At 46.9% G+C, this 17,556-nt stretch overlaps 1 protein-coding gene across 1 annotated transcript in view; it reads left to right on the forward strand.

Moving 5' to 3' along the window:
• Positions 1 to 2,266: 2,266 nt before the first annotated feature.
• Positions 2,267 to 17,556, forward strand: part of LOC106747354 (homeobox protein aristaless-like) — a 131,930-nt gene continuing 116,640 nt past the window's right edge. Inside the window, exon 1 of the mRNA XM_014624785.1 lies at positions 2,267 to 2,414. Within this exon, the coding sequence (XP_014480271.1) occupies positions 2,267 to 2,414 (148 nt within the window). The remainder of the gene's footprint in view (positions 2,415 to 17,556) is intronic.

Here is a 17,556-nt window from a genome sequence, read left to right on the forward strand (position 1 = left end):
ACGATATTTGCAGGATTGATGTAGGGTTAAATTTTCGAGCCGACCATCCGTCTGCCTCGTTCGGCAGACGAAAAGTATCTAATGGACGCTCAAGGAAAAAATGTTTAATGTTCGTTTATTTACGAGACCATAAATCATTATCCCGAGATTAACGAACTATCGCTCTTTCAATTGCTTCCGATAAAGCGGGAGTCAGTGAAGCGAGGTCGTGGAGAATATCCCATTAACACGTTAACTGCCATGTCACTCTTGTACTAATGATTCATGCATTCCAACAAGAATTGCGTCACTCATATACGGGCGACAGTCCGGTTCCGAGTGATTACGAGCGAGAAAGTATCTCGTGGGAAAAGATGAGACATTTTACGAACCTAATAAAAACTATTGGAAACAATAGCGCCCGAAATTAGCGCTTAGAATTGACAGACAACTCTCGGGAATTGAAATCATCAACGCCCCGAGTCGAAATTTTGGTCCTACATTGAAGTGGAGAAAACAATAATAACTTCCAATTTGCAGCATCGAAGTAGCACAATGAAAAACTTTTGAAGGCTTAATGTTGAACTAAAAAAGAACTTAACGTAGAACGAAACTTTCGACTCGAGAAAGTAGGAGTAAAAATTCGAGTCGAGATGTACATTAGCTCTGAGCGCGTGCATACGAAGAGGCATCGACCGGTATACCTAAGCTCTCTCCGTCTCCCCCAGGACGAGCAATCCCCGAAGGGGAGGGAAGAGTCAACCCTCCTCGTCGCGGTTACCAACCGTGGGTGTATCCCGATAGGCGGGGTTTCGGACTGCTTTCAACTCCATTTTGTTCCACGAAGGCGGTCCTGCAGGTTCTCTCTCCTTCCCCTCTACCCACCTAGTATCACCTTGAGCAAGCGATCGACCTCCTCGAAGTGGAGGGAATGCGGCGGCGCACATTGCCGGACAGGAGTTCGCGATACGCGTGTGCCGCCGCGCGCTCCTCGTTCTCGCGAGCGTGTTGTCCCGACGGTTGTCATGACGGAACTGTCGAATCGCCGACTGCCTCGTCGTGACTGAAACCGGGGACCCTCGACGACGCTCGTCCGCGTTAACCGGCGCACTGGAGAACGCTCGCGATGCACTCTGATCGAGCTTCGACGAGAAATCGACGTGCCGCCATGTGACAACCGGCCACGCGGAACGGAATCGGACGGGGAAGTGTTCGGATGAGAAGAGCCCGAAGAGTGACGGTACATATCAGCAAGCCTACGTGCGCGACGGGCATTGCCGCGCGAGTAATCGAAAGGATCGAACACGCTCAAGGTCGACACATTCAGCCGGCCCCGCGATCTCTCTCGACGGAAAGGGCAATCCTGTTTCTCGAGACGTCAGCTGAGCGTCTGAGATGAACACTGCGACAATTGCTTCAAGGTGACAGCGACTCGACCGGTCGGCGTCGAATTCCCAGGCGACACCTCGCGAGTCGTTACGTCACGTGGCGCGTGGTCAGCTGATCGTTCCCGCGATGCACGCGAAACGGAAATGACTGTGTGCAAAGGGTGACTTTCACGACGAACCGGTTGCGCGGGAAAACAAGCGGGGGTCGACGCCGGTCGGCGTAAACAAAACGGCCGAGAGGTCGTCGCGCGAACCGTCAGCGTGCGTGCGTGCACGAAGTTTTAGGTTAAGTTTACGAGATCAACGGTCTTGCGTGGCCCGTCGAGCATGCCACGATAACAATCGCGGCGATATCACGCCGGCTGACGCGTTGTTGATCGTTGACGACGTGCGTCCTGAAGGGCAAAGCGCGCCTCACATCGGCGAGCGATGATCGGGTGCATCGGATCCTGAGACGGGAAGATCTCTCGCGCCGGCACTCGCAGATAAGCTGCGGAGAAGAACACCTCCGATTCCTCAGTCGCGAGTGTCCGTTTTTGATAAAACCGACTTATCGCCGAGTTCTCTTCGAATCGACGGCAATGCGCTATCCGACTTTTGTGTGACGAGTGTTGCGACTCAAAGTGATCGAAAGATCTCGATCGAGAGGGGACAACGGGAGGGTACTTCGAAACATCGCCACCGACCGGAACTGCAAATTGGACTCTTCGGATATCGGGAGCTGTGCTGAACACCCGGGAACAATTCGCGACTCTTTCCCTCGCGGAGGTTCAACGCTCTGCTCGAGAGCCACGCGGACGACGATGCGGGGGGCAAGGACGACGACGCGAAATCGCCGTCCGTAGGACATCCTCGCGGTGGTGGCCGTCGTGTGACGGAAAATTGTGTGAATACCGACGATGGACCTCAGCACGACGCCCAGAAGGGCCACGGAGAGCGTCGGCGACCTGCAGAAGACGAGGGTGGCCAAGAGCGTCTTCAGCATCCGCAGTCTCGTCGACGTGGAGGAGGCGGACGTGCCCGCGCAGGAGGACGAACGCTCGCCAAGTAAGTCCTGAGTTTTTCTAAATATGTGCGAGACAGTACTTCGAAATTTGAAGGTACGTATCTCGTGGCACCTCCAAATTCGAGGAACGCACTTCGACCATGTCCCTCCCGTAATTACGCGGAGCTTTTATTTCCAACGTGTATCTCCAACTTTGGCGATACATTGTATGCAGCAAATCTGTACTCGGCTTAAGTTTGCGTAGCTACGCGAAGTGTAATTCGATATTTTCACATATTTTTCATCCAGCAAAAGTCAACTCGCAACCAACTGGTGAGTTTCTGTACTTTGAGAATCCCTTCCTGGGATTTCTCAGATCCACCTTGAAGTTCGGCGACTCGCGTGTTGAAGGATAAAAATGAGCGCGGGGAAACAATCGCTCATGGTTAACGATACGCGGCCACACGCGGCGGGGGTACACGCGAAATTATATTCTGAGGCCATCTAGCAGGCGGCTTAATTATCGGTCTGATTAAGCCGAGAATGTAATTAACGGCGCGATCCGTGTAATTTGCCGTCGTGTAAAAAATCGCTTTCTTAATTGCACGCTGCCGCGGAATCCTTAATATCGCGGCGTCTTTTTCATTCCCGCCAACTGATACCGGCTTGATTGGCAGCTCTCGCGTACTTGCACAGAAATCGGATTGCGAAAGGAGGCTACGCGAGAACGAACAAAAGACAAACACAACGATATCCGCGTCGCGAGCGGAGACAAACACGCTCCGCTTTTTTTGTACATATCCGTGAATATCGAGAGGTCTGTCAACGCGCGGAGTTTGACGAATGTCAAACTCCAAGGATTCATTTCATCGCAATTGACGGGTTTGATCACAAACCGTGTCGAGCGCAACAGCCGTTCGGAGGGATGTAATCGAGCGATTTCCATCAACGCAACGATTTTCGCTCGACAGTCGCGACCGAGAAATCGTTTCCATGGCGGGAGAGAGAGAAGGGAAGATCGATCGTGACGCCGGGCCTTGGAGGGGCGATCGGTTTACCCTCGTCGATCAGCGGATCGACCGCACGACATTCTTCCCCAGGCTCGACTTTTTCATCGCGCCTTTTGTGCCCGAGATTTCGCAAAAAGCGACGGCCCTTATAAGAGCCGGCGGAGTTAATTAAGGCGCATTTAAAGTCGGTAGATCGCGATAAGACAGCGATTAACTCGGAATTAGTCCGCCCATGGATCCGGCAAAAACTGTATCGCGTTGCCGTTATTGCCGACACGTATCGACGGTGTAGATAAACGCGTGATTGAGACGACGCCAATTAGATCCGGGCTACGAGGCAAATTATTACGTCACCGCCGTCGGGCGGCGCATTAGTAAATCGCAAAAAACCTGGAAACACAATAATGACCAATACTGTCGTCGTTTGTTCACCTAACGAGGTTGTCGCTGTCAGATCGCGCGGACATTGAACGCCCAATCGTTGTGTTATTTGACGAATATTCAATATAAAAGTATGATCCGATAAAAGGTAAATTATTAGTATAAGGCCATGATTAGCCAAGCACGAATACTCTAATTCCATTATATATTAATAACGTCAAATTATTAATATAATAATGGGAGGGCAAAGTTTTCACGTGTGTGAAACGTACCGAATTTTTTCGAACAGGCGAAACATGGCAACAACCTTCCATGTATGAACCAACCCTTTTTAAATTCTAGAAATATTTATATTATCAATTCGAAATTTTTAGAAACCCTTTACTCAATTGCTAACTAAATTTATAAGCGATCTGATGACTCTACTTATTAGGTTGCGAAAAATACTATCTCGGCCTCGATTCATACCTGAAAGGTTTTCACCACGTTTTGTCTGTCCGAAAAGATTCAGTACGTTTCACGGTGGACAACTTTATCTCCCCGTTATTATATTAATAATTTGATGTTATTAATATCGAATTAGAACATCCATATTTAGCTTCTCACGGCTTTATACCGACAATTTATTTAATTATAACGCAATTAAGGCGCATTACATAACGTGTAATGCACATTCAATATTGAACGCGCGGCGAGATTGCGCGGAATAATAACAGAAATGTTGTTAAATTCGCGGGAGTAGTTCTCTTGTTGAAACATTCATATTCAAACATTCCGAGGAAAATGTATCGCGCGCCCTATCGGGCGTTGTGTAATTTGCGCGCTTACAAATGCGCGCGGTTAAGTCGATTCTTAGCTCGATGTAAAAATATGACCCGTGCAAGTTGGGCGCTTCCGACGTGCCGATACCATCGGGAGGCGTCGTAAATGTTAAGTCGAACAACACATAGTTGCCGGGAAGAAAAGCTGTCCCGTAGCGAGCGGAAAAACGCGCGCGCGTTGCCGAGTTTCCAGTCGAGACCGATATGCAAAACACCGGCCAACGGCGGCGATAACGCGCATTACTCGACTTTCCTGCTGGCGAATAAATAGCGAATTACCATTTAGTCGCCGGCCGATAAAGCGAAACGAGCCCGCGCGCGATAACGGAATCTCCTCACTCGCCCGAGTCCATTGCCGGACTATCGGCTTGTTATCGGGTAATTAACAAGATAGCACGTTGATTAACAAATTACGGACGCGACACCGCACGGGGAAACGGCTCGGTCTTCACAGCTCCGAGTTGTGAACATTCCGGGAGAAAAATCTGGTGATCCTCCGGTAAATGAAAATGCACGCGAACGACCTCGTTTTGTCGATATAATTTGATCGCGGCGGATATCATACATTTCTTCGGTAAATGTGCACACGCATAACTGCAGTGTTCTGCATTTATTAAAAAAAAAAAAGAAAAGAAAAAATGTACTCCGGAATACAAACGCACTTTCGCAATCCTTCTCGTTGCCCGCCTTATGCCACGTAATGCGCATCGTTAATTTCGTAACGCGGTTTCGTATACATTGTAACGAAGGAACGAACGACGCGTCATACGTCGGGACGATCGAATTTACGAGCACGCAATACGAATTATGTTGTCCACGATGCGGATAAGCGCAGATAAGCGGTACGAAATAAGAATTGCTAATCTAATGAAGTCATGGTGCGCCGACGAGTTAACTAATTCTCTCCAGGAAATTGCAAACACGTGGAGAGTCGTCGTATCTCAGGAAAAGGAAAATCGAAAAGAGAAATGTAATTGCTGTCGTCGCTCGAGAATAACTGATTGCCGCGATACTCGAGAAGTATCGATGCCCGGACACGCTTGTCAGGGACGAATTGATTACAATTGGAATCAATTTGATATGTCGAATTTTGAAGCATCGAAATAACGGAAGAGTACGGAGAAGAAAGATTGATTGAAATAATATGAGCCTGAATGAACTAAACACCTTTTGGTTGAAGGAAATAGAATTCTTATAAATCAGATCCAGTTATATTGCAAAAAAATGCTTTGTTCTTTTTTTTCTAGCACTTTTTTTTATAAAAATTGGAGATTTCTTCGATCAAAAAACTATTGGTCATTCATTATCACGTTAATTCGTCCGATCTTTCTTCTCCGCGAAGAAAAATAGAGACGCGGCAGCACCTCGCGAATTAAGTGAGGTGCCTCGAAAAACGGATGCCTCCCTCCTGCAAAGGTCGTTATCGGCGCTTATTATTATAATAATTTCCGCGTTGCAATTGCGGAACTTTTTCCGGCTTACTTTGTCATCTCACGTCGGACGATAACGCTAACGCGAGTGACGTGTATGCATTTATGTTCGACGCGTTCGCGGAAAGCAGGCAAAATCGTATACAGTAATCGCTGTATTAATGCCTGCGCCGGTATTATTAGCGTGCCTGGGCACTTTGTAGGTAAATATTTAAGAATGAGCCTAAATAACTACCCGCGCACACATGTGTTGGATAAGCGCGCGACATAAATAAACGGCCACCAGAGTGGTTGGTTGGTCGGTTAGTTTAATAATAATATCGCGATGCGGCGAGTAAAAATGTTTTAAATTTACCTAGCCCGAGTGCGCCGGAATAATTACTGTCAGACTCGATAAACGCAATATTTCTTTTCCGCCGAAGGCAGGTTATCCGGCTAGATTCTTGTTTCCACCGAGGACATTATTCTCGAATGCGCACGCCTCGTTCATTATTCACCGCGATTATTATTAGATATATTGTGTTTGATATTATTTGAACATTTTGTGTTGTGTCGATATTCATAAGAGTTAAAATAACATATTTTATACTTCAATGTCGATTAATACCGTCGATAAAATCTGATGGACAACGGTCGCGATTACTCAGTTAATAAATAATCCTTTTCGCATTAAATGCGTAGCGGAGTGCGACTCAAAAATCGAGGCGAACTTTTTTGAGCGACTCGACGATATTTAATTTTTATTGGATTAAGACGCTTAAGTCGCTTGAAAATATTTGCCCACAACGATTCTCACTTTCCACCTCGAAGATGCACGAACGATCGGAGTACACAATTTAAAATACCAAAGGTGTTCGTGCAGTTAGAGCGCACGAACACACCGTCGGTTTTTCCATTTAACGATAAAAGGGGGTGAGATGGCATCGGCCGGGTTTATCGCCGCCATATTCGGTCTGGTCGATTAAACGCTATAAATGGCCATGACAGAAGGTGTAATAGAATTGGGGTAACTCCGCGGGCCAATGGGACTTCGCGATTAGGGGCGGTGGTTGTTCGTGCTCGATTGGCTTTCACGAGGGAGCACGAGGGCTGATGCTCCCGCGACGGGGGTAGGCCCACGTCTTTATCCTCCCATCGATTCCCGTTATCCCATTACGGGAACGACCCACCCTCGCGTTTAAAATTTCATCGTCCTGGAAACGTTACCGCGCCGCGCCGCTAATTCTCCATTCGAATTAGTGACCGCGTAATTGTATGGAATTACGGAAACTTTTATCGTCGGCCGACATGCCGGAAACTTCCCGTTTAATCCCGCGAGGGTCGCGCGACGCGAAAAATCGCAACCTTTTTTTCCCCGAGCTGCGCGACGCTTTTCTCCCGAGTTTTCGACGGTTCCGTCGCGCCGATACATCGGAGAAATGACGCAACACAGATTGTTTCGCAAGCGTGGTTGAATACGTTAAGCGTAAATGTAACATTCCGCGCTGCTAAAATTATCCGCTAAATGCAGCATGACTGACGGCGCCACTAAAGATATAATCATCGGCCGGGCTTCATAAGCGGGCGACAAGCAATCTATGGCGCACGAGGTAAATTTGCAAGTTGATTAAGAGGATCAATAATTGAGGCGTGTAATTAATCTCGCGGAGTCATCGCAGTACTTGCCATAATTGACGTATGATTTAATGTAAACATTATAGGAAAAACGAGCCGTGCGCGATGCGTGTCGTAATTTCTCTCGTGCATTTTTAATATTAATCGATTAATTATGTTGATTACCTTTCGCCATTTTTTTCCCTCTGTTAATATTCCGGATGATTAGCGATGCTAAGATAGGCGCGTGTTGAAATGCCACCAGACTCGTCAGTATCGTATCGTATGTTTGCGCGTTCAGAAACTGCTTTTCTCCGACTGAGAGAAAGCGACCAATGAAATATCAATGGAACTATTCGCGGAGACGAATAATTTGCTGGCATGGCAAATGTTATGCCGTCGCAAAATTCCGCTGAGTGAATTAGTCCTTAAGAAACACGTCAATTTGCTTTTAAAACAAAATTGTGTTTTCCAACATTTATTAATTTATTCTTATAGCAAAATAATTGTAGATTCAGCAAAATAATCCAACGAATAGCAATTGTATATTCGTTTTGCTGTCCATACGGTAACTAACAGACGGCATTTTCTGCGATGGCATAACATTTGCCGTGCCAGCAAATTACGAATAATTCGCTAATTTGGCTATGTTTCATTAATCTTCATGAAATTTGATCGCCGTTGAACGAATGTGCAGTGGCAACGACAGTTTCGCTACAACATTTTTCTCTGTGTGTTAGATTGAACATATTTTTTTACTTCAACGAATTTATCTTCCCGAGCTTATTCGGCTACAATGCGACGACGACTAGGAAAGCTGCATACATTTCTATCCAGGCAGGTAGTCACAAAGAAATTTCTCTGTAATTACACGAGACGCCAAGCGCCCTCAGAAAGCCGGACAACCCTCTCCCTCCCGAAACCGGAAAACGTAATAGATTCTAGACCCGCGTTCCCTAGAACGAGCCGCGGGGGGATCATCGAAAACCTGAGCGTCGACTTCCACGGGTTCCCGCACGACGATGCGCGCGGCTAATTGCAAAAAACAAAGAGAGCCCTGCCAATAATACGTGCCAGGCGGGCCGTAAATAATGCCGCGCGGGTTTTACGCGTGTGTATATACGATGCCGCGGTATCCGCTGATTGGTCGGCCCGGTAGAACCGCTAATTGTGTTTTATTAGCGTTCGTTCCCCCCTTTCCTCTTCGCCTCCTCTCGCTCTCTCTCTCTCTCTCTCTTCCCTCCTCCGCTCCTTCTGCCCCCTCCCTCATCGCCGAACATCTGCGGTCTTACCTCTAACTAACCTCCCGCCCATGTACTAACTACGAGCGACATTGTTATTAAGGGGCCCTACAGTGTATCTAAAACGCAGGCGCGCGGGCGACGCCTGCGATCTCCTCCTCGTTAAGGCATTACGAGAGGAACCCGCGGGAACCATCGCGCTCTCGACGCTGCGACGCGTCTGATCGCAACAGGAGAAGAGTAGCGGAAAAAAGGCTTCGGGACGCCCAAATCGGCTGTAGGAAATAATTTATTTTCGGGCGATTTGAATCGGAATCCATTATACATGGGAAAATCTGAGAAAATTTCTATGCGGGATTTCCGGTTTGTAAAAGTGTTTTATCCTCAATTTCCGGTGGAAAAATTCGATCCCCGCATCGAGACTCGCGTCGCGAATGACGCTAATTAACGGCACGATCGGATGAGACTCTCACGATTCTCGATCTCAAGGTCGATACGTGAAACCGTGAGGCATTTCTTTACTTTCTCAGTGAGCGGGGGTCGGTCGGAACGGTCGAGACGAGTCTTATTACGCTCGAGGAGAGTTGCCGAGCATGCTGGCGCAATCAAATAAATTAGTCGGAATTACGCGGGTCCTAGAGCCGGTGATAGTGCAGGCGCGTTCACCACCGGCGCTCATCTTCGCCACCAATTAGCGGAGCTTTATTCCGCGCCGAGTCTACCACAAATCGAACACACGTGTATGTATTTGAGCCGGGGATCAAATTCGTGGTCCGCCGTGACTTTCTCTCTCTTTGAACGTCGCGCAACCAGGCTATGAACTTCGAGTGATTTGCGACGTATCGCGAGAGTTTAATCGGCTTGGCGGCTAAACGAAAGGCGACGAATTTGACATACGACTACGCGGCGCGATAGCGTTCGCTCGCTTCGCTAAGATCCAGTATCGGAGCCGAGGGAGACGATCCATTTAATAAAGATGTAATTGTACGAACGACCTTTCTCCTGTCATAACCTCTTTGTTATTATTTTCAATTGACGTTCGAAATTTCGGTAGCGCCTTTCGCGAAAGAATATCCGTCAATCGGCGCACGGATAAGTCGCGGAAAGTGGATCGACTCCGCTCGCGCTGTTTTATTTTCCTCTCCTTTAAGAACCGTTCGCCAAACCGCGCCCCGCACAATACGCGCGGTGGAGTGTCGTAATTCGTTAATGAGCCCACGAATCGAGGAGAAAGAACGAGAGACAATAACGGTGAACAATATGGAACAACGCGAACGGCAACGCGACGCGGAACAACGGTTACCGCGTATTCTTGCGTGACGCGTTATTAGCCGATTGGCTCATTAATCGCTCCGACGGTCCGAAACAGCCGAAGCGTCACCCTCCCCTCTCTCTTCGCCCGCCCTCCCACTCGGTCGTTCGCATAGGAAGTAATTGCTAATCGCTAATTGCGGGCGCAAACACTCCATCCAATTAACCCCACCTACGAGGGAACCTCCGCGCGGCGCGGCCGCCACCCCTCTCGATACCGACCGACTTATTTTCGATAAACAACTTATGTCCGACGCGCAGTCGGATTATTATGCTTCCTGCGGGGTTCGGCTGAGTTAAAGGCGACTTTTGCTGTTGCAAACCGCGGTCGCCTAATTGCCGGTCGGTTCCCCAACGCGCGGGAAGTTCGTTAAACGTCGCGATTCTTTGTGTAAGCTTTTTGCGAGTCTCCTCGCTCGATTTTAGCGAAAATTTCTCGGCTCGCTCTCTGGCTGAATCCTCCATTCGCGTAGAATTTGGGGATAAACGCTGATGGCGTTAACGCACCACGGAACACGCGCTTCTTAATTAGCGCAGGAAAATTACCCAGCCCCCCCGCCCTTTCCACCTCTCCATCCGGTAACCAGCGGATATTTTCCAACGAGCGTTCCCCCGAGACGAGGTAAGACCGATCGTTCACGGACGATCACCGCGCGTTCCGGGCGGCGGATGCGCAGGTATCACCTGTTAACCCGCCGGTCCTAATCGTTACGAAGGCGCCGGCGTCATATGCTGCGCGGTGAAAAAGAACGGCTCGTTTCCTCGCGGCGTCTCTTCTTTCTTTCTTCACCCCAACCTAATGAAATTTCGTCTCGGACAAAAATGCGAACCGGCTCTCGCGCGAGGGTGATGCGGCGGCGAGAAGGAGGTAAGGAGGGCGGGAGGGAGACCCCTTTCGATCAATTAAGGCTAATAAATGGCGTCCGCGGTGGGGTTGTTGATGGCGACCGGCCGTGGTAGGGTGAAGAAGAGGCGGAAAGGAAAGCGCGTTGCCATGAGCGAGCCGACCGGGCTCTGTGGGTTTATGCTATTAAAAATGTAAATATCTGCCGGCGGCTCGTTATCGGATGTAAATATGGCGGCGGGCCAGCCAGATGGGGCGGGATGCTTCTCTCTCGCGCAGCTCCTTTGTTTCGTTATTTATTGGAATGCGGGGCGCGCGAGCGAGCGGCCATGCACAGACCATCCGCATCGAAACCCACGCTCCGAGCGAGCCAACGAACGCGACCATCTCCTCTCTCCCTCTCTTTCGGCTCGTTCTGCTCCTCGTCTCGTTTTCAGACTCGCCCCGCGTTCGAAACGTTTCAATCTCGAACGCGGGCCCGCGAAAACTGGGACCCCAGCATCCTCTTTCTCCCTCCCTCTCTCTTTCAATCTGAATCCCGCCGCGAATTACAGTCGACGGACATTCATGTATCGGGACGAGATAACGATTATTGCTTGTAAAACATTATTGTTGCGCGTTGCGATGAAATCATAAGGTCGGTTGAGCACCGAGTACCGGTGAGATACCGTCGAGAAGTCTAGGGCGGTCGGAAGTTTAGGGCGATCTCGTTGACAGGTATCGTTGAAAAGAAGAAAGGAACAAATGCCACGAACCGGCGGGCTCGGCCCGTCGAAGGCGAGAATTCCGGGACGTATGAAGTTGCCACTCCAACATTAGTTCTCGATAGTACTGATTAGTGAAGTTAGCAATCCGTTTTTTAATTTTTTTTTTTTCAGTTAATCGCCGGAACTCTTTTTATGAATATAAGAGTACTCATATACTCTTGGAATGAAAGCTGGAACTTTAATCAGAACTATCGAGAACTAATGTTGGGATGCTAACTTCACGCGTCCAGAACTCCGTCAGTCGATTCGAACGTGCGCGCGCGCTCGTCTTCCTACTCTTCTCGCTTTTTTTCAGACCCCGAAGAGCTTTGATATATGACTCAATAAAACCAGACCCAAGGTGGGCTCGGAGTAAATATCAAACGTAAAATGTTCACCTCGTTAACTTGTTCCGCGGAGAACTCGCGACGCCGCGAGGGGTGGCAAGCCGACTGAGAGGCTGCGGTGAGGATGTAGAGACACGCGCGATCGAGACGAAGTGCCAATTAGGAATTTCCCTCCAATTAATATGGAGCATATCGATAGAGTGATGAAAGGCGCGGGGGAAGAGGGATGAGACGAACTAGTCGTCCGGCCGAATCGTGGAAGACACGTGCGCTCATTCCCCCCTCATTCAATTCCACGCGGGTGATAAATCGCCGGGTGTTCTCGTTTTTGGGAGAGTTCGTGAAATTTCGAGTGAAAAGTCGAACAAAAAACAAGGTTCGTCGAAGAGTGAACTCGATCGAGGATTATCGTTTGTTTCTGATTTTTTTAATTGCAAGCTAATGACCCGCGCAATTAACTCAAATATAAAACCGCGTTCGAGTTACATAGATATGCATACATTATACATTACTCGTATCTGTAAATATCTTGAATCCTTGAAATATTTGCATCCTGAGTAATCGAAATGTACTGAGCACACGATTAGTAAAAATTATTAATGAAAAGTGATAAAAATGCAAAATTCCATGGTTGTGAATTCGTCACACTTCCTATCTAATCGCGGATGATGATCTGCCCATGGATTTAGCGATTTTATCAGCAATCATGTCCATCATATTCTCGCATTTATTTCGATTATTCAGCACGCAAATATTTCAACATTGCGAGCGCGCACAATATGCACATGTAAGTAATTGGGATACGCTTTCATATCTATATCAAGCGTGTGTGCGGCTCAGTTACACGTACAAATAGTATTTAATTATACAAATATATGCTCAAAGTATCAACGTTTTAATTTTTTTCGCAATAAGAGTATCCAAAATATGAACAAAATAAGAATTAGTCGATAACTACAAATATAAAGCTCTATGGTTGTTTTTTAGGAGCTAATTATAACGCTTAAATTACATACAAAGAATTCATCAACGAACGGAGAAACGGCCGTTTCTCTCCCCCCCCCCTTCTCTCTCTCTCTCTAGATCTCTCGTTTAAAGTATCATTAAACTGCGTCAACGACACGTTATTAATAATAACAGTAGTATCGTTATCAGATCTAGCTACACCAAAAGGTTACTTAGATTATCGGCAGCTGCGTGTCCTAATGACCGGCGAAATTACCAGCCGTCTTGAGAAAAAGGACGATGTGGATGTATAATGAAGAAGCCTGACGTACCGTGGCGATAACGCCGAGATAAATCGCGAAGATATATGTGGTGATGTCATTTCCAAATTTCGGCATTGTTTAGGCGACATGACACGCGTGCGAAACGGATCCTAAACCGAACATGAAGTGACCGAGTGTGAGGCTGTCATCTCGATGGCGCAAATTAACTTCATCGTTCCACTTTCGATCGCGCGAGATGTGAACGTAAAATATTAATTTTTTTCCTTCATCGCATAAGATTTTTTTTAGCGATTAACGCGCGCAGAATTCCAAAAAATAAAATCAAATGTAATTTTAGACACATGATTAACAGACCAACGACGTAAAAATAATATATACAGTAAAAAACATTTTGTACTTATGTGAATTTAACATATTACAGGTACTTTAATTTTGTATTAATTTTTGACATAATATTTATATTACTTTTCAACATATTTATTTTAAATTAACACAAAATTGAAAAAAATCTGTGCAAACCATTTAGGACATGTAAAATATGTTAAATTTAATACAACATTTTTTACTGTATAGTTACTCGTTTTTGTATCAATTCATTACTTCTTAACGCTTCATCAATAAATCTTGTGATAATTACAGAGTTTGGCACATTGCAATCAGAGAGGAAATATCTCTTGAATAAAAATCGAAAGAAACGGGAACAATGGGATAAAATCGGTATCGCGTCAAACATATGTCGGAGAATAAACCGCATATCGCCGTCCACCATTTCTGATGTAGGCACACACGCACGAGCGAGCGCTAAAATCGAACTATCTACTTATGAATTTGCAACTTGCCTCGCGATGCTTTTATTGCGGACTCTCTATCGTTTCTTTTTTGCACCGAGTCGATCCGCTTGAACAGATCGGATAGCCCCGTTTCTTTTCTACCGCTTGTAAATCGGCCGTCCGGCAGATCGTTTCAATTGCACTTGATCGCTTCTTCTGTTCGTCGGACTCGCTCTTTTTATTTTTCCCCCCTTACCATCGTTTCGCCCGTTCGATGGGTGTTTGTTTTCGTGTCCCGCCGGATTTATTTTACCCATTCGAAAGGAGAAGATATTTACGACCGCACTGCGCAGCCCGCAGTTCGCTGGGCACAATTGTGGTTCGCCGTGAACGATCACGACGCATTATGAGGCTTACAAATTTCGAAAAAAAATTGCCACTTCTGCCTAATTTGCGAGAGATAATTCTTTCATCGTTGCGAAAAATATAAAAAATCATAGATTATAGTTTGATTTCTATTGGACGATTGCTTTCAAAACACAAGTCAGCCCATCTCCATGAAAGAAACTTGTCTTATTTTTATTTTAGAAGACAAAAGTACCAATGTCTGAGCACGTCTTCAACTTTGAGCACTTTTCTCACTTTAGTTTTTGCAAAATAAATAATTACCTTATTTATAGGCGTAACAGATGCAAGAACTCTCTCGTTCTATTTCTCTGCTTTAGTAAAAAAAAATTAATTATTCATACGGCTAATTGAGCCGTTTTGAATCATAGGAATAAATGAGACACTTGTTGAAATGAAATATAAAGTAAAGGTTTATGTCTCGTCGGCTCTATTAAAGATTCATTATGCAAAACAGACGTTCGGACGTCGGTACACTTGCCTCATCCAATTTTCCGCTTATTAAATACTTCGTCGCGGAAACTAATATTCGATAAATTTATCTTTACTTTTAAAAGTGCGAACCCCTCAATTTACATGTTAATCGCGCAGAAACCTCTTTACGACCGGATCGATCGGTAAATATTATTAATTAACATCGTGACTGGGCGATTTCGGCTCACGTGAGGACAGATTTAATCTCCGCCGTGATAATTTCGAGCGAATGAAAGCACCTCGCGATCTCGTTCGTCGATTCAACTGTGCGCGGAAGCTCTCTCTATTGCCTTTTGTAAACTCTGCGCGGCGCATTTTCGCACAGCCAATTAGCCGCGATGACAGCTTTATCTTCTCACGTGTCTCGTCCCGAGTTTCAATCTGTCGCGATACCACGCTCTGCCCTCTAATCAGCGCCACAATGGGCGCAGGTGTTACGCCGCTACCGTAGGCAGCGCACCGAGACGACGATTCGTTTTATCGGATAGTCCGCGAGGCTCGACTGTGCGTGGTGTGGCGATCTGTGTCCTCGGGGACGGCACCAAGAGTGCCTTTGTCACCATCGTCGACACGTCTTTCGTCACCGCGCGGTACCGCCGTTAGTTCCGTGTCGGGAAGGACGTGCGCAAGAGAGAGAGAGAGAGAGAGAGAGCACGAATTCGCGGACGAGATCGAGCAGGGCCGCGTGCAATTATAATAAACGATTACAATTGCAATTTGCCAGACGCGATGATATGTATTTGGTTCATCGTGAATTATGAGCTTCTCGATGCTCATAATGAGCGGCCTTATCGCGCTTAAACGATCCCTCGATACATATAATACGCTCGTTCACGGCTCGTCCAACGGATGACAACGAGGTATTATATCGAGGAAGTTATGAGGATTTGTCGTTGCAACGTGTCCCGCCGATAAGAGGCTCATTACGAGACCGAGGTGACCGAAATACATTTTTAGCCGAGCGCAACACAATGCCAGATCTCGCAATTAGTCCGGGGCTGCTATCCCATGCACACCTAACGACGTCTGTCGGTTTGGTTGCGCAGGTATAATCGCACGGGAGAAAAGAATTAACTACCCGTCCATATGATACAACTGACACTTGGTTACCAGACCTAGTTTTTAGCTAATTCTTATGATCATAGTCGTACACAGAAAAAAAAGTTCCCACAGCTGAAAATATCGTATCTGGTAACTAAATTTCAGTCAAATACGTCTTATCGCGATAAGAGGAATAAATTATCACTATTATTGCATTATTCACGCTTGATGTTAACCAAGGCGTTTTGAATTACAGAAATAAATGAGACAATAAATTGAGAGTTTTAGAATAAAGGATGAAGTTTAACTCGTTGGCGCCGCCTGTGAAAAATCCTCACGGAACAGCGTGCGCGTCGTGACCACGGAATAAGGCGCATTACGTAAGGATAATCCAATCTCGTTTGCATCGTGCATCTCCGAGGGAGTTGGGAGAGGGCAGGCCGTGGGTTCCGAATGACGCGGGAGACGAGAGCATGACGATTCCGAGAATCCATTAGGAAACACGAGTTTAACACGCTCCGGGCGCGTAGTTAGGACCCTAAGGGCGCGAGTCGAGAAAGCGGGGGGGGGGGAAGGATGCCAGGAATGCCGATCGCTCGTCCAGTGGCAGGACAAGGATTCACCGGCGACGGTGGCCTTCGGTCGGAGTGTTTTCCGTAAATTCGGTTAAGATAGGGAGGCCCACCACGAAGTCGAGCCGCTACTCTCGTCCCTGATAACAGGAGACATTCGGGGCGCGTTGCCCGTGTGTGCGTGATCCTTTAAAACGGGCCTAAACAGCGATATTAATCATATCGCTCGCGCGTTTGCTCGGAGAAACAAAAGGCTTCCTGAAAGTTACTTTAATGAACGCAGTTGCTTTGTATTACTTTTACCGTGGTAGTGTGTTCTACGAAGAAGGAGAAATTTGATTTGGTCGTGCGCCCTGAAATGATATCGAAATCGGGCCGGAAATTTCGTTCGTATTTTATTAGCCGGCGTTCTGTTTTATCACATCGGTCGTCGTTGTGGCTATTATATATTCAGAATTTGAACAAACGAACACCGCTAGGCAGCGCAATTACTTATGCGTTGTTCATGCGAACAGCGCATCAAAGCGGCGGTCGTAGTTTAAGAGAATCGTTCATTATCGCTCGCCGGAGGTTGCTCTATCTAAATTAAGTATATTTAAAAGGCAGAAAAACAAAATATTTTTGTCGAACACGAGCCACTTGGAATGATCATGTATTTATGTATTCGTACATTATGGCGCGGTACTGCGTAGCTGGAAAACTGATATGAGGCAAAAAATTGTATATTCAACGTTCCGGCGAAATGTGTCCGGCTCGGGCCATTGCTCACCGAGAGTGCCTTTGTCACCGTCATCGTCGCGTCTTTCGTCACCGCGCGGTACCGCCGTCAAAATGACGTGCTGAAAATGCAATGAAAAGTGTTTACGACGCTGCCTCGTTATTTTTCATTCATTTTTAATACGCCGTCGTTCGTTTGGGAATAGCCGTAAAATGAAATAAAAATCATCCGCACGTGGTATCGATACACTGATGACATGCCGATTGCGCGC

The sequence above is a fragment of the Dinoponera quadriceps genome, unplaced genomic scaffold (assembly GCF_001313825.1).
Source record: "Dinoponera quadriceps isolate SergipeBrazil2010 unplaced genomic scaffold, ASM131382v1 scaffold1831, whole genome shotgun sequence".
Lineage (NCBI taxonomy): Eukaryota > Metazoa > Arthropoda > Insecta > Hymenoptera > Formicidae > Dinoponera > Dinoponera quadriceps.